Raw genomic sequence first — 27,737 nt, 5'->3', positions numbered from 1 at the left:
TAAAATTTGATATGCATTAATTGAGGAAAAAGCACAGAAAAGTATAAAAATGATGGAATTTCCTTAACATGATAAAGGACATTGACAACTCCCTAGAGTAAATATCCTTCTTTAGACAGCAATGTTGAAATTCCTTTAAGAGCAGAATGATAACAAATCAGTAGAAGAAAGGAAATAATAAAGATTAAAGCCAAAGTTAATGAAATGGAGAATTAAGAAACAACACACAGGATCAATGAAACAAAGAGTTGGTTCTTTGAAAAGATATATAAGGGTTGATAAGAAAGAGAGAAAAACCCAAATTAGCGATAAAAAAGGAGATATCTTACAGACAATCCTGAAATCCAGATGATCATTAGAAACTATTATGAAAATTTATACTCTAATAAATTGAAAAATCTAGAAGACATTGACAATTTTCTAGATACATGTGACCTGACCAAATTGAACCAGGAAGATAACGAAAAAGATAACAAAAATCTAAAAAGACCAATCAAGTAATGAAATTGAAATGGCAATTAAATGCCTTCCAACAAAGAAAAACCTAAGACCAGATAGATTCTCAGCAGAATTCTACCAGACCTTTATAGAAGAACTAACCCAGTCTTTCTCAAATTATTTCATGAAATTGAAGGGTACGGACACTTCCAAATAAATTCTGTGAAGCCATTATAACCCTAATACCAAAACCAAACAAGGACACATCAAGGAAATAAAACTACAAACCAATATTGCTGATGAACACAGATGCAAAAATTTGTAGTAAAATATTGGCAAATTATATTAAAAAACACATCAAGAGGGGCTGTTGTTGTAATTCAGTGGTAGAGTACTTGCCTAGCACATGTAAGCCACTGTGTGATCCTTAGCACCACATAAAAAATAAACAAATAAAACAAAGGTATTGTGCTCATCTGTAATTAAAAAACATTTTAAAAAACACATAAAGAAGATAATACACCATAGTCAATCACAGGAATGTTCAACATATGCAAATCAATAAAAGTAATTCATTACTTAAAATAGAATTAAGAACAAGAATCATGTTGATCTCAGCAGATGCAGAAAAAAGGCCTTTGATTAAATCCATCAAAAAAGTAAAGAAGGGGAAGATTGGATAGCATAAAGATAGAGGGAAGGTCAGTGGAATAAAAGAGGGACATTGAGAGGGAGGGATGAGGGATAGGAAAGAGGAGGAAATAATTTGATGAATTTTACAAAACCTCATTATGTGCATATATAAATGTACCACAGGAAATTTCACCTTTATGTATATGTAGAGAATACCAATCAAAAGTAAATCAACAAGTGAATATCTGTGGAATAGAGGGAGGGAAATAGGAGGATAAAGTGGGGAGGGAAAGGGGATTGGAATCAAATTTCATGCATGTATGACTTTGTCAAAATGAACCCACCTACTTTGAATAACTTTAATGCTCTAAAATAAAAAAGACTGGGGATGTAGTTCTTTGGTCAAGTGCCCCTGGGTTTGATTCATAATACACCCCCCCCAAAAAAAAATTAGAATATTTTAAGACTTAACATGTTTTATGCTAAAATTGATTATCTCTACCTTTTAAAATATATTGTGATAATTAAGAGTCACATCTCCCTAAGAATAAGGAGGATATGCAGTTAAATAATTATGAATATGTGAACTTATTAAAACAAAAGTTAGAATGGTGTGTATTGTTTTAGTCAGCCTTTTTGCAGCTTTGACCAAAAGATCTAACAAGAACAACTTTAGAAGAGGAAAAGTTTATTTGAAGGCTCACAGTTTAGAGGTCTTAGTCCTTAGACAGCTGGTGCCATTCTCTAGGGCTCTAGGTGAGGCTGAATCTCATGGCAGAAGAGTGTGGTGAAGGGAAGGAGTTTACATAATGATCAGGAAGCAGAGAAAGGCTAAACTTGGCTCACCAAATGTATTCTCCAAAGGCACATTCTGTACTAAAAGTTTATATATCTGCAGGAAAGTAAGAAAGTGTGTACTTATTTGGCAGGATGCACTTGATTATGATGTTTTCTTTTAAAATTCTTAAATGATTCCCCATTACTCTTTTAAAAAAATCATTTGAATATCATATACCTAAATGAATTTTTCAAACTCAACATATCTATGTAACTAAGATCATTGAGCAGCAGATAATATAAGAAACAACATAGTACCTCTACCTCAGAATTAAAAAGGCAAGAAGAAACCACTTTCCATAGAGCTCTGGAATGCTTATCCTTTGTCATTTTATAACCTATATCACCATTGTGCATGCAATGGACAGATATCTTTAAGATCCAACAAATATCCTTTACGTACTGATTTTATTTCACAGATAAAGGTAAGCTATTCTTCCCACCTTTCTTACCTTATCCCTGTCCAAAATGCCAAATTGAACAAAGCCAATAAATCTGTAAAACTTTGGAATAAAGTGATTAGCTGAGCACAAAAGAAAATGACAGGGAAAACCCAAATTGGCATTTGGTTTGAAGAGAAAACATCACATATATTTTAAGATTTGGGGTTAAAGTAAATTCAGTATTTTCTTGAGGAAGATATAGTGAACACAAACTAGTAACTTCTTACTGCGTTTAGTGCTAGAAGAAAAGAAAATTAGGTACTATAAAAGAGGGGGTAGTAAGAGAGAAACAGAGCACATGGATTACTTTTATCCTTTCATAGCTATGTGGAATTAACTCAAGGTTTGGGATGAACCTGAGCCTATGAAGTTTTGAAACTATAGGAGTTCTTAATTGCAATGAATTAAACAAGATAGAGGAAAGGAAATCACTCACGGACAGACTTTCTTAATCAGAGGTTGTTTTTTACCAGTTTTTTTACTTGGAAAAAAATATACATAAAGTTATCTTCTAAGTTGTAAAATATTATTTTAAGTAGCAGTTAAGTGGATTAATGAGTTTCAGCTCCTTGTTAGTACTTGTGTATACATCACTAGTAAATAATGAAAAAATTATAGTTATAAGGTTGGAATCTGAATAGTAAATTCCCAAGAAATTGGGAATGGATAACCTGTCATTCTGTCTATAATTTATGTGGTATTCAGATGTATGGTTGGGTATGGTGGCACATGCCTGTAATTTCAGCAACTCAGAAGGCTGAGGCAGGAGGATCACAAGTTTCAGGCCAGCCCCAACAACTTAGCAAGATCCTGTCTCAAAAGAAAAATTAAAAAGAACTGGAGTTGTGGCTCAGTGGTAGAGTGCTCCTGGATTTAATCCCTGATACTGAAAACGGGGTGCACGAAGGGAGGGAAAGTGAGCACAGTGTCCAATAAAAAAAGAAAATATTTTATCATTCAAGGAATATTTACTTTATTTCAACCATTCAAGGTGTTCTGCTACGTAATTAATTGTGGATTGAAGAAAACAGGAATTGTCTTTCTCCTTAATAGTCGAGGAGAAACAAGTTATTTAAACGAATATACTCAGAAATGATGGTTAACGCAAAAATGGCAGAGAACAGATTGTTGCAAGAGAATAACCAAGGAATATTATTTATTTTGGGGAGTTCAAGATTTTGAGATTTTTATATTTAAAAGGGAAATCTGCCATGGTTTTACTAAATGTTGTCAGAAAGCAAGAGTCTCCTGGGTTAGAGAAAAACACTTCATTACTCACAGTGCAGCATGCAGCATAAGCATTAGCATATTGTTTTTGCTTTCCCATACCTCCAAATATTATGGGAAGACATGATATGGACCCATGGGAATTGTATGTGTGTTGTGAGATTGCCTTGCTGATAAAGAACCTTGAGCTTGGAGAAACTACTCATCTTGTACTGAGTACTAAGCAAGCCAGCTTGCAGTCTACAGAAAGATATTACCAGTTTTGCCAGCACCATTTGTTGAAGAGTCTATCTTTTCTCCATTGCATATTTTTGGCCCCTTTGTCTAGTATGACAAAATTGTATTTATTTGGGTTTGTGTCCATGTCCTCTATTCTTTTTTTTTTAATTTATTTTTATTGTAAACAAATGGGATACATGTTGTTTCTGTTTGTACATGGAGTAACAGCATAGCATTTGCGAAATCATACATTTATATAGGGTAATGATGTTTGATTCATTCTGTTATTTTTTCCTTCCCCCACCTCTCCCACCCCTCTTTTTCCTCTATACAGCACCTCCTTCCTCCATTCTTGTCCCCCTCCCACCCCCCATTATGTGTCATCATCTGCTTATCAGTGAGATCATTTGCTCTTTGGATTTATGAGATTATCTTATATCCTGCTACTTTATGAATTCACTTATGAGTTCTAAAAGTTTTCTGGTGGAATTTCCTGGTTTCTCTAAATATATAATCATGTCATCAGCAAACAGGGATAGTTTGAGTTCTTCTTCTTCTATTCATATCCCTTTAATTTCTTTGGTTTGTCTTATTGCTCTGGCTAGAGTTTCAAGGGCGATATTGAATAGAAATGGTGAAAGAGGGCATCCCTGCCTTGTTCCAGTTTTTAGGGGGAATGCTTTCAGTTTTTCACCATTTAGAATGATATTGGCCATGGGCTTAGCATAGATGGCCTTTACGATGTTAAGGAATGTTCCCACTATCCCTATTTTTTGTAGTGTTTTGAGCATGAAGGGATGCTGTATTTTATCGAATGCATTTTCTGCATGTATTGAAATAATCATGTGATTTTTTTACTTTAAGTCTGTTGATATGGTGAATTGCATTTATTGATTTCCAGATGTTGAGCCAACCTTGCATCCCTGGGATAAAACCCACTTGATCATGGTGCACTATGTTTTTAATATATTTCTGTATGCAATTTGCTAAAATTTTGTTGAGAATTTTTGCATCAGTTTTCATTAAGGATATTGGTCTGAAATTTTCTTTCCTCCATGTGTCTCTGCATGGTTTAGGTATCAGGGTGATATTGGCTTCATAGAATGAGTTTGGGAGGGTTCCCTCCTCTTCTGTTTCATGGAATACTTTGTAAAGTAGTGGAATGAGCTCTTCTTTAAAGGTTTTATAGAACTCAACTGAGAACCCATCTGGTCCCAGACTTTTCTTTGTTGGTAGGCTTTTCATGTCATCTTCTATTTCATTACTTGAAATTGATTTATTTAAGTTGTGTATGTCCTCCTGGTTCAGTTTAGGTAATTCATATGTCTCTAGAAACCTGTTGATGTCTTCGAGATTTTCTGTTTTGCTGGAGTATAGATTTTCAAAATACCTTCTAATTATGTTTTGTATTTCAATCATGTTTGTTGTGATATTTCCTTGTTCATTCCAAATTTTAGTAATTTGGGTTTTCTCTCTCCTTCTCTTTGTTACTGTGGCTAAGGGTTTATCAATTTTGTTTATTTTTTCAAAGAACCAACTATTTATTTTGTCAATTTTTTCAATTGTTTCTATTGTTTCAATTTCATTGATTTCAGCTCTGATTTTAACTATTTCCTGTCTTCTACTACTTTTGGTGCTGGTCTGTTCTTCTTTTTCTAGGGCTTTGAGCTGTAGTGTTAGGTGGTTTTTTGTTGATTTTTTTTCTTCTTTTATTGAATGCACTCCATGAAATAAATTTTCCTCTAAGTACTGCTTCATAGTGTCCCAGAGATTTTGATATGATGTTTCTTTGTTCTCATTTACCTCTAAGAATTTTTAAATTTCCTTCCTAATATCTTCTGTTATCCATTCATCATACAATAGCATATTATTCAATCTCCAGGTATTAGAGTAGTTTCTGTTTTTTACTCTTTCATTTATTTCTAATTTCAATTCATTATGATCTGATAGAATACAAGGTAGTATCTGTATCTTCTTGTACTTGCTAACATTAGCTTTGTGGCATAAAATATGGTCTATTTTAGAGAAAGATCCATGTGCAGCTGAGAAGAAGGTGTATTTGCTCTTTGTTGGGTGGTATATTCTATAAATGTCTGTTAAGTCTAACTTATTGATTGTGTTATTGAGATCTATGGTTTCTTTGTTCAATTTTTGTTTGGAGGATCTGTCCAGTGGTGAGAGAGTTGTGTTAAAATCCCTTTGTATTATTGTGTTGTGGTCTGTTTGCTTTCTGGAATTGAGAAGAATTTGTTTAATGTATATGGATAAGCCATTATTTGGGGCATAGATATTTATGATTGTTATGTCTTGCTGATTTATGCTTCCCTTAAGCAGTAGGAAATGTCCTTCTTTATTCCTTCTAACTTTGGCTTGAAGTCCACATTATCTGATATGAGGATGGATACTCTGGCTTTTTTGCTGAGTCCATGAGTATGGTATGTTTTTTCCCATCCTTTCACCTTTAGTCTGTGTTTATCTCTTTCTGAGATGAGTCTTTTTAGGCAGCAAATTGTTGAATCTTTCTTTTTAATCCAATCTGCGAGTCTATGTCTTTTGTTTGATGAGTTCAGGCCATTAACATTCAGGGTTATTATTGAGATATGATTTGTATTCCCGGTCATTTGCCTCTGTTTTTTGTTTGTTTGTTTGTTTGTTTTTGACCTGACTTGGTTTCTCCTTTATTTGGTTGTTCCTTTAGAGTAGTTCCTTCCTTTGCTTATTTACATTGTTGTTTTTCATCTCTTCCTCATGGAATATTTTGCTGAGAATGTTCTGTAATGCCGGCTTTCTTTTTGTAAATTCTTTAGCTTTTGTTTATCATGGAAGGATTTTATTTCGTCATCAAATCTGAAGGTAAGTTTTGCTGGGTATAAGATTCTTGGTTGGCATCCGTTTTCTTTCAGGGCTTGAAAAATGTTGTTCCAGGCCCTTCTAGCTTTTAGGGTCTGGATTGAAAAAATCTGTTGATATCTGTATTGGTTTCCTCCTGAATGTAATTTGATTCTTTTCTCTCACAGCCTTTAAGATTCTGTCTTTATTTTGTATGCTAGGTATTTTCATTATAATATGCTTTGGTGTGGGTCTGTTTGTAATTTTGTGTATTTGGAGTCCTATACGCCTCTTGTACTTGATTTTCCATTTCATTCTTCAGATTTGGGAAATTTTCTGATATTATTTCATTGAAAAATTATTCATTCCTTTGGTTTGTTTCTCTAAGCCTTCCTCAGTCCCAATAATTCTTAAATTTGACCTTTTCATGATATCCCATAGTTCTTGGAGATTCTGTTCATGATTTCTTACCATCTTCTCTGTTTGGTCAACTTTGTTTTCGAGGTTAATTATTTTGTCTTCAGTATCTGAGGTTCTGTCTTCCAAGTGTTCTATCCTACTGAATATGCTTTCTATGGAGTTTTTAATTTGTTAAAATTAAATTTTAAATTTAAAACATTAAATTTAATTTGTTAAAATTAAATTAATTTTTATTGTTTGTTTCATTTCAAGGATTTCTGTTTGTTTTTTTTTTCAATATCTCTAACTCTTTATTGAAATGGTCTTTTGCTTCCTGTATTTGCTCTTTTAACTATCGATTGATGTGGTCATTCAATGCCTGCATTTGCTCTTTCATCTCATCATTCAATGCCTGCGTTTGCTCTTTTATCTCCTTGTTTGCTTCCCTGATCGTTTTAATTATATACATTCTGAACTCCCTTTCTGACATTTCTTCTGCCTTGTTGTCATTGGATTTTATTGCTATAGCATCTAGGTTTGTTTGGGATATTTTCTTCCCTTGTTTTCTCATATTGCTCTGGTACCTACCCCTCTGGTAGTGAAATTCTGGGATATTGCAGATATCCTCTATTGACTAATATTGTCTCTGTAGATGTCCAATAACTCACCTCTTAGCCTTCAGTAGCCTGAAGTCTTGTAGGAACTTGATATTTTGGTGCTCCACTAGGAAGCTGCACCTCTAGGGGTGGTAGCATGTTCAGGTGGGGTGTATTCCCTGTCAGTGGGCAGAGGCGCTTCCACTTGTTGATTGATGGTCCGTCAAAGGGGGACTAGACTGCAGACTGGGGCATGTCTGATCTGAGTCTGTGTCTCTGGTTCTACTGCCCTGGTGGGAAAGCCTTGCTCTGCAGGGAAGACTCACCCAGTGGGGAAGTTTCGGTTGGCAGCTCTCCTCTGAGAAGTTCCCTTCAGTCCAGAACTACTACCTGGACTGGGAAACCCTCTTCTGTGATGTTCCCAGGGGTCTTGACCTACCGCCTGGGCTGGGGAGCCTGGCCCTGCGAGCGATTCCCCAGTGGCCCTCCTCTGCTACGTTCCCTGGGGACCAGAGCTACCACCCGGACCTCGGACCCGCACTCTGCGTCAAAGCCTCTCACTATGTGGCCCTCCTCTGCAATGCTCCTGGTTGACTGGGTTCTTGGCTCCAGCAGGGGAGTCTCACTGGGCCACTGTACTCCTCGAAGTTCCTTGTGTTTCGGGACTACTGCTCCATCCGGGGAGCCTAACCAGTGGGAGAAACTCACCCAGTGGCGCTGAGTTGGTCCTGAGTCTCTGAATACCTCCTCTTCTTGACTCCTTGTTCTTATCAGAAGTCCTGTACTCTCCTGTAGGTGTCTCAGGAATGGAGCTGCCCTTCCAGGGATGATGGCCACGCCCTCAGGAATAATTTAAAATGCCTGCACCAGCCTATAAAGAAGCCTCTGGCTAGCTCCATGATGCATGTGGGCTGGTTTGTCTGCAGGCTTGCTCTGCGATGGCGATAGACCTCGGCGTGGTGGTCAGGCAGAGTCGCTCAGTGATGGTATCTGTCTTTGGTCTGGTGGCTGGGCAGGTTGGCTGCCAGCCGCCTAGCTCTGCAAGGCAGGCGGATTGGGTGTCCGCCTGCTACCTCCGCCATGCAGGCGGTCTGACTCCCCGCCAGCTCACTCCGTGACTGCGACCGATCAGTGATGGCGCTGTCCTGAGTGCAGGGGTCAGGCGGGGTCGCTCAGTGATCTCTGACATTTCTTCTACCATGCTGTCACTGGATTCTATTAATATAGAATGTAGGTTTCTTTGGAACATTTTCTTACCTTGTTTTTTCATATTGTTCACGTATCTTCCCCGCTAGCAGTGCAGATCTGGGATATTGCCATTTCCCCCTAGAGGCTTATAGTGACCCTACAGGTTTCCAAAACCTCTTCTTTAAGGGGAAATCAATATTAGCAGCACCCAGTACAGACAATATGCAATCCTAAACCAAATAACCCCTATGTGTATGTTTACAATATTGTCATAATAAACAGAGAGGATGAGTTCAATTAATATTGACAGTATAACAAATAGATTTGCAATAAGGTCTGCAGTTTCTAATGGAGGGCAAAGAGGATGCGGAGGGGTGTAGGACATAACTGTTAATGGGATAAGAAAATAGTATATAGAAGTTCTAGATCTTAGAAAGAGTGAGAGTGTAATCAAAAGAAGTCAGTTGTTAGCATGGGGAAAGAGAGAAAGAGACTGAGGGAACAGGTAAGCAAAAGGAAAAGAGAGTGAGAAAAAAGAAAAAAGAAATAAAAACTTAAAATTTTTCAATAAGGAGAAAAAAGAAAATCTATACTATAACAGTCATATATATTCAAACCTCCCAGTCTTCAATACCTGAGAGGTACCCAACAATGAACTTCCAGTCTCCAGCAGGCATCTCAGGATGGGATTTGCCCCATCTAAAGACGGAAGCTTCCACTTCCAGGATAATCCAATATGACCACACTGGCTTCCAAATGTGTTGGCAAATGGGGAGCTGCAGCTTGGGGCATGGCTGTGGTCAGGGTGGGGGTCCTTGATGTGGGATGCAGTTAATCAGCCAGGGGTCCTGGAGCTGGGGTGTGGTCAGTCTGGTTGAGTGAGGGATCCTGGAGGCAGGGCACAGTCAGTCAGGCCGGGGTTCCTGCAGGTCTTCACTGTTGTCTCAGAACGCAGCAGCCACGTGTAACCAAACCTGTGGTTACTGTGACAGTGGATTTCTCGGCAGCAGCAGGCAGCTGGGGTTCCGATGGCAGTCTGTGGTCAGTCTGCAGGATACTGGTGGATGATTGGCAGGTAGACCTTGGGCATTAGGTGATGTGTATGTGAAAGGCAGGCAATGGGCAGGCAAGAGGCAGTCAAATGGGTTAATGGTGGATGGTAGGCGACAGTCAGTGAGCAATCTGCACTCAAAAAGTAGTCAATATGCTGGCAGACTGCGGGCATTCAAGGTGGACAAAAGCGGTAAACAGGAGGGCATCAATAAGCAGCAAAGATTGCCTCATAGAGAAATAGATTTCCTCTGCTTGAAACCCGAGATACGGATCAGCAAGGAACGCAGCCTCCCTCTAGTCCACTGTCTTGGATCTCTCCCACATTGCTTCTTCAGCAGAGAAGGAAGACCAAAGAAATTTTCTCTGAGATAATTTCTTTTTTATATAACTTCACAGGGGTAAAGTTGGCATATAATAAACTACACATAAAGTGTACAGTTTGATAAACTTTGCCATATATGCAGCTTATCAGACCATCTAAACAGACCAGATCAATGAACATATCCATCACTCTCCCCAATATTTTTTATTCCCATTGGAATTCCTTTACCCCATCATCTCCTTCCACCTACCCAGGCAAACCACACATCTGCTTTTCATCATTGTATGTTTTTATATCCTATAATTCTGTATAAACTGAATGATGCAGCTTATATCATATATTGTTATTTGTCTGTACTCTTGCATACACTTGTTTTTATTGAGGTTCAACCATATTGTATTATGTTCTTGGTGCTTGATAGTATTCCTTTATGTGGATATATTATAGTGTGTTTACACAATCACATGTGGATGACATGAGGTCATTTCTGATTGTTTTAAAAATTGAATGTTCATGAATGTGTCTTTATATGGACATATACTATTACTTCTATTGAATAAATATATGGAAATGTGATGGTATAACTATATGGTAGGTATATATTTACATTTGAAGGAAATACCAAACAGTTGCAAAATGATTATAAAATTTTTCTTTTCCACCAAAGTGTATTTTCACTAATATCTAACAGTCATTGGTTTTTTTCTTTTGTCTTTTTAATTTAGCCATTTGAACAGTTGTAAAATTGTGTTCATTTTAGTCTTGATTTGCATTTTCATATGGGTGAAAGATGTTGTGTACTTTTTCATGTTCTTATTTGCCAGTCATATACCTTCTTCAATAAAAGTCCCATTTAAAAAATTAGATTGTCCTAATACTGAGATATGAGAGATATTTATATATTCTTAGAACAAATACTTTTTCTACTCATTATTAAGTTTTAGTAGTTGGTGTCTTTCAAGGACTTTCTACATTTCATGAACATTTTCTAATTACTGGCATAGATCTTCAAAATTCCCTTAATACCTCTTATTGTCTGCAGAATATATAACAAGGTCACCTCTCTTATTGCTCAAGTGTTTTTTTTTTTTTTTTAATCTTCTTCTTAATCCATCAGACTAGAGGTTTGCCAATGTTACTTATCTTCTTAGAGATCCATTTTTGGGTTTCAGATTTTTCTCTTATTTTTTTTTTTGTTGTTGTTGTTCTTTTTTTTTTTTTTTCTTAAATATCTCTGCAGATCTTTACTTTCTCTCTTTTTCTTGGGTGTTTCTTTTCTTTTTTTTGCCCCCTTTTTCCTAAAATATTCTTAAAATGGAAGCTTAGGCCTTCAATTGGAGACCTTTTTTCTTTTCAAATGGACATGCCTATATATATTATTCCCCCAAGTATTCCTTACATCTGATAGCACACAGATTTTGCTCTATTTTATAATTTTAATTCAGTTCAAAATATATTCTTATTTATTTATTTATTTATTTATCTCTTTCTCCACACCCCAGCCACCTTGGCTTATGTTTCAAATATGTGAGAATTTGTGGGTATCTTTTCATTTTTTATTTCTAATCTAACACTATTTTGTTTAAAGAACATATACTTTGTTTTAAAACCCAAATATTGACAATTTCAATATGTATTGCACATACATTGAATAAAATGTATTTTCGATGTTTTGGAAGAAATATTTTATAAATGCATAGTAAACCAATTGGGTTTTAGTTTTGTTCAGTTTTCTATATCCTGAATTTCTATGTACTTGTTTTATCAGTTATCAAGAGAGAAAATTGAAATCTTCAACTATAATTTGAGTGTGTCTATTTTTAATATAGATTAAGATTCAGAATATATGTTCCATATCCCAATTCAGTGAATCATCAGAGAGGAATGTTTACTGTTACTAGATTATCTCGGAGTATTGTGCTATTTGTAACATCCTCTTCATATCCAAAAGAAATGTTCATTTCCTATATTTTATTGTTTTATCATTTACCTAACCCATACTGTTATTTTACTTGGCAGCTTCTATGTTTTTGAAACAAGCCTTTGAAGGAGAATACCCCAAATTATTACGTCTTTATAATGACTTATGGAAGCGTCTTCAACAGTACAGTCAAAACATCCAAGGAAATTTTAATGCAAGTGGAACTCCAGACCTCTATGTTGACCTGCAACACATGGAAGATGATACACAGGATATATTCATACCAAAAAAGCCAGACTATGAGTATGTTTCTTTAATATAACCTGTTTGTTGGCCTGTAAAGGATTTTTGTTTCTTATTTTTATGTTAATCAGAAATTGGGCATACACTAAGCCTCAGTATATTTGCAATGATTATTATTAATTTATGTACTTTGACTTAAGACTTTTAACTGAAGAAATCAACTTCACCCTTAGGTGAGCATTCTGGTTCTTTCTAGGGACAGTTTAAAAATGCAGTAATAAATAGGGTAATTAGAAATTGGAAGTGAACATATATGGTCATTTTTTTCTTTCTTTCTTTTTTTAATAGTCATAGATGGACAGCATGCCTTTATTTTTTTATTTGCATGTGGTGCTAAGGATCAAACCCAGTGCCTCACACATGCTAGGCAAGTGCTCTGCCAGTGAGCCACAGCCCCTCATTGTTTGTTAATTAATATTTTAATATACCTTTAATTTTATCAGATTGCATTATTAATGAAAGGCTACTGACATAATGTGACATGAAAGAACATGATATCTTCAAAAACTGCAAGGGAGATAAATCTTATGTTCTTTTTTTAATCTATTTTTTTATTTTTTATTTTCAAATTGATTCTAATTAGTTATACATTACAGTGGAATTCATTTTGACAAATTATACACAAGTGCAGCACTTCTAATGTCGCATTCCTCTGACTGTCCATGGTGCAAAGTCACACCAGTAGTGTAATCAGACATGATATATGGTATTAATGGCCGTCTCTTCCCACTTCCCTTCCCATCCCCACTCCCCTATGCACAATCCAAAGTTCCTCCATTCTTCCCTGTGATCCCCTGCCGCCATTAGGGATCAGCATCCACTTATCAGAGAACACATTCAGCCATTGGTTTTTTGGGAATGACTTATTTCACTTAGAATGATATTCTCCAACTCTGTCCATTTACCAACAAATGCCATCATTTCCTTCTTTAAGGCTGAGTAATATTCCATTGTGTATCTGTACCACATTTTCTTCATCCATTCATCTGTTGAAGGGCATCTAGGTTGGTTCCATAGTTTGGCTATTGTGATTTGAGTTGCTATAAACATTGATGTGGCTGTGTCACTTAGTGTGCTGATTCTAATTCTTGGGGTATAAACCAAGGAGTAGGATAGTTGGTTCAGATGATGGTTCCGTTCCAGGTTCTCTGAGGAATCCGCCAAACACCTTTCCAAAGTGTTTGCACCAATTTGCAATCACCAGCAACGCATGAGTGTATATTTTCCCCTACATCCTCGCCAACACTTATTATTGCTTGTATTTATGATAATTGCCATTCTGACTGGAGTGAGATGAAATCTTAGTTTTGATTTGCATTTCCTTGTTTGTTGATCAGTTGTATATCTTCTTCTGTGAAGTATCTGCTCAATTCCTTAGCCCATTTATTGATTGGGTTATTTGTTGTTTGGGCATTGAATTTTTTGAGTTCTTTATATATCCTGAAGATTAGTGCTCTGTCTGAGCTGCATGTGGTAAAGATTTTCTCCCATTCTGAAGGCTCTTTCTTCATATTATTGATTGTTTCCTTTGCTGAGAAGAAGCTTTTTAGTTTGAATCCATCCCATCTATTGATTCTTGATTTTTTTTTTTTTTTTTTTTCTTGTACTTTGGGAGTCTTGTTAAGGAAGTCAGGTCCTAAACCACATGATGAAGATTTGGGCCTACTTTTTCTTCTATTAAGTGCAGGGTCTCTGTTCTAGTACCTAGGTCTTTGATCCACTTTGAGTTGAGTTTTATACAGGGTGAGAGATAGAGGCTTAATTTCATTTTATTACTTAAGAATTTCCAGTTTTCCCAGCATCATTTGTTGAAGGCACTATCTTTTCACCAGTGAATGTTTTTGTCAACTTTGTCTAGTATGAGATAACTGTATTTCTGTAGGTTTGTCTCTGTGTCTTCTATTCTGTACCTTTAATCTATGTGCCTGTTTTGCTGCCAATACCATGGCGTTTTTGTTACTACTGCTCTATAGTAGAGTTTAAGGTCTGGTATTGTGATACCTCCTGCATCACTCTTCCTGCCCAGGATTGCTTTGCTATTCTGGGTCTTTTGTTCTTCCAGATGAATTTCATGATTGCTTGCTCTATTTCTGTGAGGTGTGTCATTGGGATTTTAATTGGAATTGTATTGAATCTGTATAGCACTTTTGGTAGTATGGCCATTTTGACAATATTAATTCTGCCTATCCAAGAACATGGGAGATCTTTCCATCTTCTAAGGTCTTCCTCAATTTCTATCTTCAGTTTTGTAGTTTTCATTGTAGAGAACTTTCACCTCTTTGGTTAGATTGATTCCCAAGTATTTTATTTTTTTTGAGGCTATTGTGAATGGAGTTGTTTTCCTCATTTCCCTTTCAGATGTTTCATCACTTATGTATAAAAATGCTTCAGATTTATGTGTGTTGATTTTATAGACTGCTATTTTGCTGAATTCATTTTTGAGGTCCAGAAGTTTTCTGGAGGAGTTTTTTGGATCCTCTAAATAGAGAATCATGTCATCAGCAAATAGTGACAGCTTGAGTTCCTCTTTTCCTATTTGTATCCCTTTAATTTCTTTAGTGTGTCTAATTGCTCTGACTAGTATTTCAAGTATGATGTTGAATAGAAGTGGTGAAAGAGGGCATGTTCCTCTTTTTAAAGGGAATGGTTTCAGTTTTTCTCCATTAAGAATGATGTTGGCCGTGGGCTTAGCATAAATAGCCTTTACAATGTTGATGTAAGTTCCTACTATCCCTATTTTTTCTAGCGTTTTGATCATGAAGCAGTGTTCTATTTTGTTGAACACTTTTTCTGCGTCAAAACAAATAACCATATGATTCTTACTCTTAAGACTATTGACATGATGGATTACATTTATTGATTTACAGATGTTGAACCAACCTGTGTTCCCAGGATGACCCCACTTGATTGTGGTGCACTATCTTAATAATATGTTTTTGGATACTTTTTGCCAGTATTTTGTTAAGGATCTTTGCATCTATATTCATCAAGGATATTGGTCTAAAATTTTCTTTCCTTGATGTGTCTTTGCCTGGTTTGGGTATGAGGGTGATATTAGCTTCATAGAATGAGTTTGGTAGGGTTCTCTCCTTTTCTGTTTCCTGGAATACTTTAAGAAGTATTGCAATGAGTTCTTTGAAGGTCTTGTAGAACTCAACTGAGAATCTATCTGGTCCTGAGCTTTTCTTGGTTGGTAGGATTTTGATGGCTTCTTTTATTTCATTGCTTGATATTGATATGTTTAAGTTGCGTATGTCCTCCTAGTTTAGTTTTGGAGGATCATATGTCTCTAGAAATTTGTTGATGTCTTTGATACTTTCTATTTTGTTGGAATATACATTTTCAAAGTAGTTTCTCATTATGTTCTGTATCTCAGTGGTGTCTGTCATGATATTTCCTTTTTCATCACGAATTTTAGTAATTTGAGTTTTCTCTCTCCTTCTCTTTGTTAGTGTGGCTAAGGGTTTGTCTATTTTGTTTACACTTTCAAAGAACCAACTTTTTTGTTTTGTCAATATTTTGTATTGTTTCTTTTGTTTCAGTTTCATTGATTTCACCTCTGATTTTAATTATTTCCTGTCTTCTACTAATTTTGGTGTTGTTCTGTTCTTTTTCTAGGACTTTGAGATGTAATGTTAGATCATTTAGTTGCTGACTTTTTATTCTTTTCTCGAATGCACTCCATGCAATGAATTTTCCTCTAAGTACTGCTTAAATAGTGTCCCAGAGATTTTGATATGTTGTATCATCATTCTCATTTACCTCTAAGAATATTTTTATTTCCTCCCTGATGTTTTCTGTTATCCATATTTCATTCAATAGCATATTATTTATTCTCCAGGTATTGGAGTAATTTCTGTTTTTTATTTTGTCATTGATTTCTAATTTAATTCCATTATGGTCTAATAGAACACAAGGCAGTATTTTTGCATTTCCTAGGGGCTGCTTTCTGCCATAACATATGGTCTGTTTTCAAGAAGGTTCCATGTGCTGCTGAGAAGAAAGTGAATTCGTTCATTGATGGATGGAATATTCTATATATGTCTGTTAAGTCTAAATTTTTGATTGTATTATTGAGTTCTGTGGTTTCTTTGTTCAGTTTTTGTTTGGAAGATCTATCCGGTGGTGAGAGAGGTTTGTTAAAGTCAACTAGTATTATTGCATTCTAGTCTATTTGGTTCCTGGAATTCAGAAGGATTTGTTTGATGTACATGGGTGTGTCATTATTTGGGGTATAAATATTAGCAGTCATTATTTCTTGTGGATTTATGTTCCCTTAGCAGTATGAAATGTCCTCCTTTATCCCTCTGACTAACTTTGGCTTGAAGTCCACTTTATCTGATATAAAGATGGAAATCCCCGCTTTTTTACTGAGTCCATGTGCATGGTAGGTTTTTTCCCATCCTTTCACCTTTAGTCTGTGGATGTCTTTTTCTATGAGATGAGTCTCTTGAAGACAGCATATTGTTGGTTCTTTCTTTTTAATCCATTCTGCCAGTCTATGTCTGTTGATTGATGAGTTTAAGCCATTAACGTTCAGGGTTATTATTGAGATATGATTTGTATTCCCAGTCATTTGGGCTTATTTTTTTTTTTATTTTTTTATTGTAAACAAATGGGATACATGTTGTTTCTCTGTTTGTACATGGCGTAAAGGCATACCATTTGTGTAATCATAAATTTACATAGAGTAATGTTGTTTGATTCATTCTGTTATTTTTTCCCTTCCCCCCACCCCTCCCACCCCTCTTTACCCTCTATACAGTAGTTCCTTCCTCCATACTTGCCCCCCTCCCTAACCCTAACTCTAACCCTAACACTAACCCTTCCCTTCCCCCATTATGTGTCATCCTCCACTTATTAGCGATATCATTCGTCCTTTGGCTTTTTGAGATTGGCTTATCTCACTTAGCATGATATTCTCCAATTTCATCCATTTGCCTGCAAATGCCATAATTTTATCATTCTTTATGGCTGAGTAATATTCCATTGTATATATATACCACAGTTTCTTTATCCACTCATCAATTGAAGGGCATCTAGGTTGGTTCCACAATCTGGCTATTGTGAATTGAGCAGCTATGAACATTGATGTGGCTGTATCTCTGTAGTATGCAGATTTTAAGTCCTTTGGGTATAGGCCAAGGAGTGGGATAGCTGGGTCAAATGGTGGCTCCATTCCAAGTTTTCTAAGGAATCTCCACACTGCTTTCCAGAGTGGCTGCACTAATTTGCAGCCCCACCAGCAATGTATGAGTGTACCTTTCTCCCCACATCCTCGCCAACACCTGTTGTTGCTCGTATTCCTGATAATCGCCATTCTAATTGGGGTGAGATGGAATCTTAGGGTGGTTTTGATTTGCATTTCTCTTATTACTAGAGATGTTGAGCATTTTTCCATATGTTGTTGATTGCTTGTAGATCTTCTTCTGTGAAGTGTCTATTCATTTCCTTAGCCCATTTGTCGACTGGATTATTTGAATTCTTGGAGTAGAGTTTTTTGAGTTCTTTATAGATTCTGGAGATTAGTGCTCTATCTGAAGTATGATTGCAAAGATATTCTCCCACTCTGTAGGCTCTCTCTTCGCATTGCTGATAGTTTCCTTTGCTGAGAGAAAGCTTTTTAGTTTGAATCTATCCCAGTGGTTGATTCTAGCTTTTATTTCTTGTGCTATGGGAGTCCCGTTAAGGAAGTCTGATCCTAGACCAACAAGGTGAAGATTTGGACCTACTTTTTCTTCTATAATCTGCAGGGTCTCTGGTCTGATTCCGAGGTCCTTAATCCATTTTGAGTTTAGTTTCGTGCATGGTGAGAGATATGGGTTTAGTTTCATTCTGTTGCATATGGATTTCCAATTCTCCCAGCACCATTTGTTGAAGAGGCTATCTTTTCTCCATTGCATATTTTTGGCCCCTTTGTCTAGTATGAGAAAATTGTATTTATTTGGGTTTGTGTCCGTGTCCTCTATTCTGTACCATTGATCTACCTTTCTATTTTGGTACCAATACCATGCCGTTTTTGTTACTATTGCTTTGAAGTAGAGTTGAAGATCTGGTATTGCAATACCCCCTGTTTCACTCTTCCTGCTAAGGATTGCTTTAGCTATTCTGGGTTTCTTATTCTTCCAGATGAATTTCATAATTGCTTGCTCTGTTTCTGTAAGGTACGTCATTGGGATTTTAATTGGAATTGCATTCAATTTGTATAGCACTTTAGGTAGTATGGCCATTTTGACAATATTAATTCTGCCTATCCAAGAACATGGAAGATCTTTCCATCTTCTAAGGTGTTCTTTAATTTCTTTCTTTAGTGTTGTATAGTTCTCATTGTAGAGGTCTTTCACCTCTTTTGTGAGATTGATTCCCAAGTATTTTTTTTTTATTTTTATTTTATTTTTGGTTTTTTACTTGACTTGGTTTCTCCTTTGAATGGATTTTCCTTTAAGGTAGTTCCTCCCTTTGCTGACCTACATTGTTGTTTTTCATTTACTCCTCATGGAATATTTTGTTGAGAATGTTATGTAGCACAGGCTTTCTATTTGTAAATTCTTTTAAGTTTTGTTTATCATGGAAGAATTTTATTTTGTCTTCAAATCTGAAGGTTAGTTTTGCTGGGTGTGGTATTCTTGGTTGGCAACCGTGTTCTTTCAGAACTTGAAATATGTTGTTCCAGGCCCTTCTAGCTTTTAGAGTCTGGGCTGAGCAATCTGCTGATATCCGTATTGGTTTCTCTCTGTAAGGAATCTGATGCTTTTCTCTCACAGCCCTCAAAATCCTATCTTTAGTTTGTATGTCAGGCATTTCATTATAATGTGCCTTGGTGTGGATCTGTTGTGATTTTGTGCATTTGGTGTTCTGTAAGCCTCTTGTATTTGATTTTCCATTTCATTCTTCAGGTTTTGGAAATTTTCTGATATTATTTTATTGAATAGGTTGTTCATTCCTTTGGTTTGTATCTCTGTGCCTTCCTCAATCCCAATAATTCTTACATTTGGTCTTTTCATGATGTCGCATAGTTCTTGGAGGTTTCATTCATGATTTCTTACCATCTTCTCTGTTTGTTCAACTTTATTTTCAAGATTAAATATTTTGTCTTCATTGTCTGAGGTTCTGTCTTCCAAGTGGTCTAGTCTGTTGGTGATGCTTTCCATTGAGTTTTTTATTTGGTTTATTGTTTCCTTCATTTCAAGGATTTCTGGGGTTTTTTTTGTTGTTGTTGTTGTTTTGTTTTGTTTTTTGAGAATCTCTATCTCTTTGTTGAAATGATCTTTTCCTTCCTGCAGTTGCTCTTTCAACAGTTTATTGGAGTGATCATTCATTGCCCGTATTTGCTCTCTTATCTCATCCTTTGCTTCGTGAATCATCTTAATCATGTATAATGTGAAGTCCTTTTCTGATATTTCTTCTATCACACTGTTACTGGATTCTATTAATATAGAATCTAGATTTTTTTGGATCATATTTGTCCCTTGTTTTTCATGTTGTTCATCTATCTTCCCCTCTACCAGTGTGGATCTGGGGTATTGCAGTTTCCCTCCTGTAGGCTTATAGTGACCCTATAGGTTACCAAAACCTTTTCTTTAAGGCAAAATCAATATTAGCAGTGCCCAGTCCAGACAGTGTGCAACCCAAAACCAAATAGCCCCTATGAGGATGTTAACAATAATGTCATAATAAATAGAATGAGTTCAATTATTATCTTAAGTATAACAAATAGATTTACCATGAGGTCTACAGTTTCTAATGGAGGGCAGAGAGAATGCAGAGGGATGTGGGATGTAGTTGTTAATGGGATAAGAAAAGAATATATAGAAGTTCTGGATCATAGAAAGAGTGAGAGTATAATCAAAAGAAGTTGGTTGTTAGCATGATTAAAGGGAGAAAGAGACTCTGAGGGAACAGGTAAGCAAAAGGAAAAGTGAGCAAGAATAGTAAAGAAATACAAACAAAATTTTCCAATAATGAGAAAAAGAAAATCTACACTATAACAGTCATATAGTATTCAAACCTCCCAGTCTTTAGTAGCCTGATGTATGAGAGGTACCTGACAATGAGCTCCCAGTCTCCAGCAGGCGTCTCAGGATGGGATTTGCCCCACCTAAAGATGGGAGATACAGCTTCCAGGATAAACCAAGATGGCTACTCTGGCTTCCAAATGTGTTGGCAAATGGGGAACTGCAGCTTGGGGTGTAGGTGTGGTTGGCTGGAGGTCCTGGAGGTGGGGTGTTGTCGATCTGGTTGTGGGATCCTGGAGGCAGGGTGCAGTCACTCGGCCAGGGGGTTCTGTTGGTAGGGCACGGTCAGTCGGTCTGAGGGTCCTGGTTGCGGAGAGCAATCAATGTGAGGGTCCCGGAGACTGGGAGTGATTGGTTGGGCTGAGGGATCCTGGAGACAGGGCTCAGTGAATCCAACCAGGGGTCCACAAGTCCTGGCTGTTGTCTGAAAATGGCGGCAGCCATGTGTAACCGAACCTGCAGGTACTGTGACAATGAACTTCCAGGCAACAGCAGGCAGCTGGTCTGTGGTCAGTCTGCTGACTGCTGTCGGATGATTGGGAGGTGAACCTCAGGCGGTAGGTGATGGGTAGGTGAAAGGCAGGCGATGTACAGGCAGGAGGCAGGCAAATGGCAGATGGTAGGTGCCAGACAGTGAGCAATCTGCCCTCAAAAAGTAGCCGATATCTGTTTTCTTTTTTAAGTAGGAGTATACTCTAAAACAAGTTTGTAAGATAATAAATACATAATCAGTAATATATCATTTATTATCAGTTGTACACTATACACAATTGTATGTGCTGTGCTCTTATAGGACAGCAGTACTATAGGTTTATTTATACCAGAATCACTACAGATACGAGTAATGTATTGCACTGTGACATTATGACAAGTATGGTGTCACTAGGTAATAGGAATTTTTCAGCTCCATTATAATTTTATGTGACCACTGTCATATATGTGGTACACTATTGAGCAAAATGTCCTCAGTGCAGCATGTGGTTATGTTGGGGAGTCATAATCATAAGGATTTTTTAAACACAATTAGAAGAGATTATATAGGGAAGATGTATATAAAGAGAATCCTGGCCCAATAAAAGCACTCCAGCATGTATAGCTTGGGCAGAGCAATGGCTCCTAAAAGGGAGACTAAGCCAAAAAAAAAAAAAAAAAGATGAGATCGAAGGATATCTCAAAGTAGTTTATAATCCCAAAGAAGAAGGGATAGTCACCTGTATCATGCTGCTGAGAAGCTGAAGAATTTAAGGTCTCAGAATAGACCCTTGCTATAGCAAGACGAAATAGCAAGCCTTTGGAAACCTAGCTGTGAATAGTAGATATAAAAGCATTATTAGAAATTTATAAGAGAATGGAAGATTGACTTCTAGGATGACAACATGAAGGGCTCTGCTGAACTGGCCCTCTCTAAAGCTGGCAAAAAGTGTAAGAAAGGAACCTAGCCATAATAATGAAGGACCTCCAAAAAGGAGACCCCCAACTGTATCCCTCAGATCGATGGCAACCCCAATCAACCACAGGAGGCGTCACTTGATGCAAACCGCAAGAGGTGTTTATTCCAGCGCACTGGGACCCGACTCGTGACTCACACAGGAGTCCAAGGGTCGAGTCCCTAGCAGAAAATCTTACAAGTTTATAAAGGCAGAAAACCACACATCGGGAGGGGTCGCACATGAAAGGGAGAAAAAGGGAAAAAAAAAGAAAAAATGGGGGAACAAAGCTGCTGGGAAATTCCAAAGGGGGTCTGAGTTGTCTGATAACATGCAACATGTTTTACAATGTTTTACAACAAGGCGTAGATTCTGGTCAATAGTTTCTGGTAATCCTACTGTTTGAGCACTATCTAGTTATCTGCCTCAATTTACTCTTTTACTCTCCGGGGCTATTTCCTGGAACAGCTCTAGGGGCCTTGTTCCCATTACTGGGAGGGTGACCTTAGGGAGTTAAGATAACTGGGAGGGTGACCTTAGGGAGTTAAGACAAAGGGAGGGAGACCTTAGGGAGTTGAGATAAAACAGCTTAAAAAATGTTCATTCTTTAAAACAGCTTAAAAAAAATGTTCATTCTTTCAATAACACATAGCCATAATAACACATCTATTAAACAAAAGTCTAAGGAAATTTAAGGAAGGCTACAGTCCATAATATTTGAACCAAAAACTCTCTTCCCTTCCCAATTTAGGAGATACAGACTACTCTAGATTGTAGCCACCAAGAACTTTGGGCTCCTTCTCCTCCCAGCTCCTAGCTGCAGGCTTTCTTCTCATGCCCTCAAGCGCCTGTTGCATAGGCTTACCTTCTAGGCAAGTGTGGTAAAGAAGTAGAACTCCCTTGTGCCCAGCCTCCACTCAAAGAATAACTTCCTGTCCATGGTGGGCTCAAAATACAGGGGCCCACTAACCTTTACCTGAGCCTTTGAAATTGCGATTCCCTGCTAGGAAATGCACACTAAGAGGAGCCCCCTTCCACCAAGTGTTCAGTTCCTGGATTGAGGTATCACTCAAAAATAAGCTTCCACTTTCTGCCTGGTCAGCTCCAGAGCCTAGCATAGAGATTTTGCCTGGGGGAGAAGAAGGTAGTAAAATGGCTCCTAATCTTTTCCCAAAGTAACTGACTATATTTATAACAGAGACTGGGAAAGTATAAGATTGAGGGCACTCTCCCAAACCTGGGTAGTTGTAGTAAAAGGTATGGACTTCAGTAAAAGGACTGCCTCAAACAGATTTAGATTCTAGTTCACCCCTGCTTCCAAGTGATCTTTGCATCTTCATCTGTTATAGAAATTATAAAATTTGCATTTTACTGTCCATTTTTCCTCTAGGCTGTACAGCACTCAATCTATTTCTTCCCAACACTTGTCAAAGTGTCTGGTGCATAGTATTCTCATTAAATATGTGTTGAGTGAAATACTTATTGAATGAGAAAGTATTAAGAGATAACTATGGAATTATGATGTAGGAGCCAAGAGCATTCTGACCTCTAGGCCTGTCAGTTGACCAGAGGGTGAGAAAAAGAGAAAGCCAGGTTTCATATACATGAAGAATAGATCAGATATTGTCAAGGTTAACATTTAAGATGGAAAGGAATTTGTTCTTTAAAAAAAAAAGATATTGAAGAGCTGGTAGAAGGATTGCAAATAGAAAATTTGAACGTATCTTCAGTTTTCAATGAAAATATAATAGACATTGGATATTGTCAAAGGACAGCTAACATCCAATCATTTGGCTGCTAAATTAAAATGTAGAAATTGTTAGAGACAGGGGAAATATAAGGAGGAAAGAAGTGTTTCGTAAATTAAATTTCATTTTGTGAAGAATATTGTAAAACAAATTAGTTTTGAACTCCAATTGGGATTATTTATGTAATCATAGGACTTTCACAAACACTTGTAGTTTGTCCTCGTTCTTTTTAGTAACGCAAAAAGGGAAAACCAGACTGGAGGTGGAGTTCAGTGGCAGAGTGCTGGTCTTGCACGTGTGAGTCGCTGGGTTCCATCCTCAGCACCACATAAAAATAAACAAATAAAGCCGTGCTGTCCAAAGAAGAAGAAGAAGGGAAAACTGATAATAGCCTAGATCTGTACCCTTTCCTCTAAGTGAACTTTTTTGAAGATGATGGCCACTGTGGGTGAAAAGGAGTGAGCTAATGGAGCGGGTCTCTGGAGGTTTGCCTCTCTTGTGTATGCTTGATACTCTGTAAATAGGGCTTGGTAAGGAAAGGCATAGCTTCCATCAGAATTAACAGACTCATAAACTATTATTATCTTAGTGTCAAATTATAGATAATAGTAGATACTGCTACATATCATATTACATTTAAAGCTAGGGTTAATACATAAATTAAAATACTTATGTAATCCTTAAACATTTAATTATGAAACATGTTGATAGATATATTTATACATTTTATTTATTTATTTATTTATTTATTTGGTACCCAGGATTGAACCCAGCAGTGCTTAACCACTGAGCCACATCCCCAGCCCTTTTTTATTTTATTTTTTATCCTGATACAGGGTTTCACTAAGTTGCTTAGAGCCTCACTAAGTTGTTGAGGCTGTCTTTGATTTTGTGATCTTCCAGCCTCAACCTCCTGAGCCACTGGAATTATAGGCGTGAACTACTGCACCTGGCTATATATACATGTTCAAACATAAATTATTTTCTTTCTTTTTGCAAATATAGCTACTTTTTATAGTAGATATAGTTAGAAGGTATTTATTGCCTGTTAACATTAGCATTTAGTATTGTATAATTTAAATTATTTTTATAATTTTGTTTTCCACAGTCCAGAAAAGGCTTTGAAAGACTCACTACAACCCTATGAGGCTGCTTATCTCTCAAAATCCTTATCTCGACTCTTTGATCCCATCAACTTGGTTTTTCCCCCTGGAGGACGTAATCCACCTTCTTCTGATGAACTTGATGGTATCATTAAAACTATAGCAAGGTATGTATTTCTTATGTAATAGCCTGCCTTCAGATGCCTTGCCACATTTGTTATTAATGTATGATAGTAATGCATTTTGAATTTATCCCAAATTATTCAAGTAATTAGGCTTTTAATTTAAGAATTATGCAGTGAAAGAATGCACATATAGTAAGTAGAGATTCCAAATAATTAAATTTATTCTAAAAATAGTTTATTATAATTATCTTGCCAAGGTTGGAAAGTAAACCTAGCTCTTTATATCATAATAAATTCCTAATATTAGGTAGCAAAGTAATAATAAAAATAATTTTACAAATTGAGAAACTAAAACATAAAGGTTAATATTTTTTATCCTAAATCCAAAAAGTGCTTCATGGCAAAAAACAAGGTTCTAATCCTTATTAGCCTACTTGTGTTTGCTATTTTAAGCTTTCTAAGTCAATGTGACAGCTTTTACAACTCTAAAAATGGAAGATATCCTAGTTGAGGTGCCACCTGAATGCTGGCAGACAATGTAATTATCCCATAGCCTTTGAACGTGTGCATTTTAAAGTGATCCAGATTAGTTTGCAGTTGAGACTATCTTAGTTCCTGTCGCTGCTGACAAGTTGTTATGAGAGTAAGCCTGTACATTTGAAATGGACATTTTAAAGAAGGAAAACTAGTGGTTGGGTATTATTGTAGAGCTGTCTCAACTATTTTAGAAATATATTTGAAGATGGTGGTTCTGAGGAATGGAGGAGTAAAACTAAAAAGCCACAGGTAGAATATGTAGAAGCATATTGTCAGCTACAAACACACCTATAAAGAATCTAGGTTGCCCAGCATCTTAGTCCTAAACCTCTTCTGTATTCTTTACTTGTTAAAGTCGTGACTCTAAATTTTTTTTTTTTACCCTAATGTCCATTACCTGTTTAGTGTGCCCGTGATAAAAATACAGTAGATTCAATTTGAACTCTTAAACCTGTTTATGTAATCAAAGCAACACCTCTCCCATGCCAGTATACATCCTGACAGTGGTATAATAAAAAAATAATCTGGACCTTGAAGAAGCATACCGATGCCAGTGTTTAATACAATTTAAAAGTGAACATTAATAAAATTATGTCTCAGTGCGATATGAAAGAGCACTTTTGTCACACATGATATGCACTAGTGTTGTTCCAAACTCCTTCTGTTTTTTTAAAAAGATAATCTGGTAAGTGTCAAGACAGTCTACTTCAGAGATAATTGTTTTTCTTGCTTGCCTGTATGTGAGTTTTCATGCAGTTTGTTTTTTTTTTAAATGGTTTTTTTTTTTTTTTTTTTTTTTTTTTTTTGGTGCTGGTGATCGAACCCAGGGCCTTGTGCTTGCAAGGCAAGCACTCTACCAACTGAGCTATCTCCCCAGCCCTAAATGGGCATTTTTTTAAGATGTCAGTGGACCTTTACTTTTTATTTACTTATTTATATACAGTGCTGAGAATGGAACCCTCACACTTGCTAAGCAAGCACTCTACCACTGAGCCACACCCCCAGCTCTTTCATACAGTTTTTATGCAGTTTTTAACTGTTAATATTCTTTTCATGGTCTTTGTAAAAATGCCATTATTTTTGGTCAGTCATATTAAATGCCACAATTAATTAATTGTTAAAGTTGAAAATAAACACAACAAAGAAATACTTTAAGAATCCAAGTTTATAAAATTTCCAATTATAGCCATTATGCTTCTGATGTATTTAAAAAGCTAGGCTATCTAAAATAGCATACATTAACATAATTTCTACAAATACTGAGTATCTTTATGTATCATGTGTAATTTATATTTTTAGCCTATGTCCCTCTAAGGTCATCATTTCCATTCAAGAGCTGTCATTTCCTTGCAGATGTCTGTGATATGCAGTGCCTCTAATTGCACTTATCAGTATTTGTAAGAGTGCTGCTTTAAAAATCTGTACACAATTTACTCTGTTAATCACAGACCAAACCCACACATGATGTGCTTTTATTAATGGGAAACTGGTCATTAACAAAGCCATCTCAAAGCACTTTTTCCTAATGCTGAATTTAGGCTTGGTGGGGTGATAAAACAATGTATCAGTTCTTGGAAGCAGTCAACAAAATTTGTAAAAGGAACCATCACATTGCCTATTGGGTTTAGGCTTATATTTTGTGCTTTACTTTGTTGATGAACACATTTTGCTAATATTAAAAACTTTTTGTGGGGCTGGGGTTGTGACTCAGTGGAAGAACACTTGCCTGGCACGTGTGAGGCACTGGGTTCGATCCTCACCACCACATATAAATAAAAATAAAGGTTCATGGACAACTAAAAAATATTAAAAAAAAAACCAAAACAACTTTTTGTTTCCTCCAGTGAACTAAATGTTGCAGCTGTTGACACAAACCTCACATTAGCTGTGTCAAAAAATGTGGCAAAGACCATCCAGTTATATGGTGTAAAATCGGAGCAGCTTGTAAGTAGTAACCCTTTTCTGTAAGCTTTAATTATTTTGTTTAAACGTACTAATTACATAATACTTGACTAACCATAACTAATATTATAACAAATGAAATAATCTATTTTTGACAAGATCTGAGTTACTTAACTTGGTTCTGTAATAATTTTTAGGGTAGCTTGCTGACAAGTTGACTGAAGTAATTTGCATAAAATGATCTTTGGCGGTAACTGTATTTAGAGCCTTCCTATTTGCATTTCCAATGGAAGGCCAAATTTTGATTGCTATGGTGCAGTGCTGTTTTCCATTAAATTCTTCTTGTTGTCTTGAAAAATAATTTAGAAGCATCTTTTTTTAAACTTTGTTTATTAAAAACCAGCCATACAGAGAAATGGAAACTCTTCGTAAGCAATTAGATGACTAATTTTTCTCTAAAACTTTGTTTATA

The 27,737-nt window shown here is 36.4% G+C and overlaps 1 protein-coding gene across 1 annotated transcript in view; it reads left to right on the top strand.

Moving 5' to 3' along the window:
• COG5 (component of oligomeric golgi complex 5) overlaps window positions 1-27,737 on the top strand; it is a 377,475-nt gene that overhangs the window by 280,369 nt on the left and 69,369 nt on the right. Inside the window, 3 exon segments of the mRNA XM_079150025.1 lie at window positions 12,204-12,408; window positions 24,707-24,868; window positions 27,208-27,307. Of these exon segments, the coding sequence (XP_079006151.1) occupies window positions 12,204-12,408; window positions 24,707-24,868; window positions 27,208-27,307 (467 nt within the window).

The sequence above is a fragment of the Sciurus vulgaris genome (assembly GCF_902686455.1).
Source record: "Sciurus vulgaris genome assembly, chromosome: 8".
NCBI lineage: Eukaryota > Metazoa > Chordata > Mammalia > Rodentia > Sciuridae > Sciurus > Sciurus vulgaris.
Note: the sequence above shows the minus strand (reverse complement) of the source record. Positions and strands in the feature narration are given on the sequence as shown.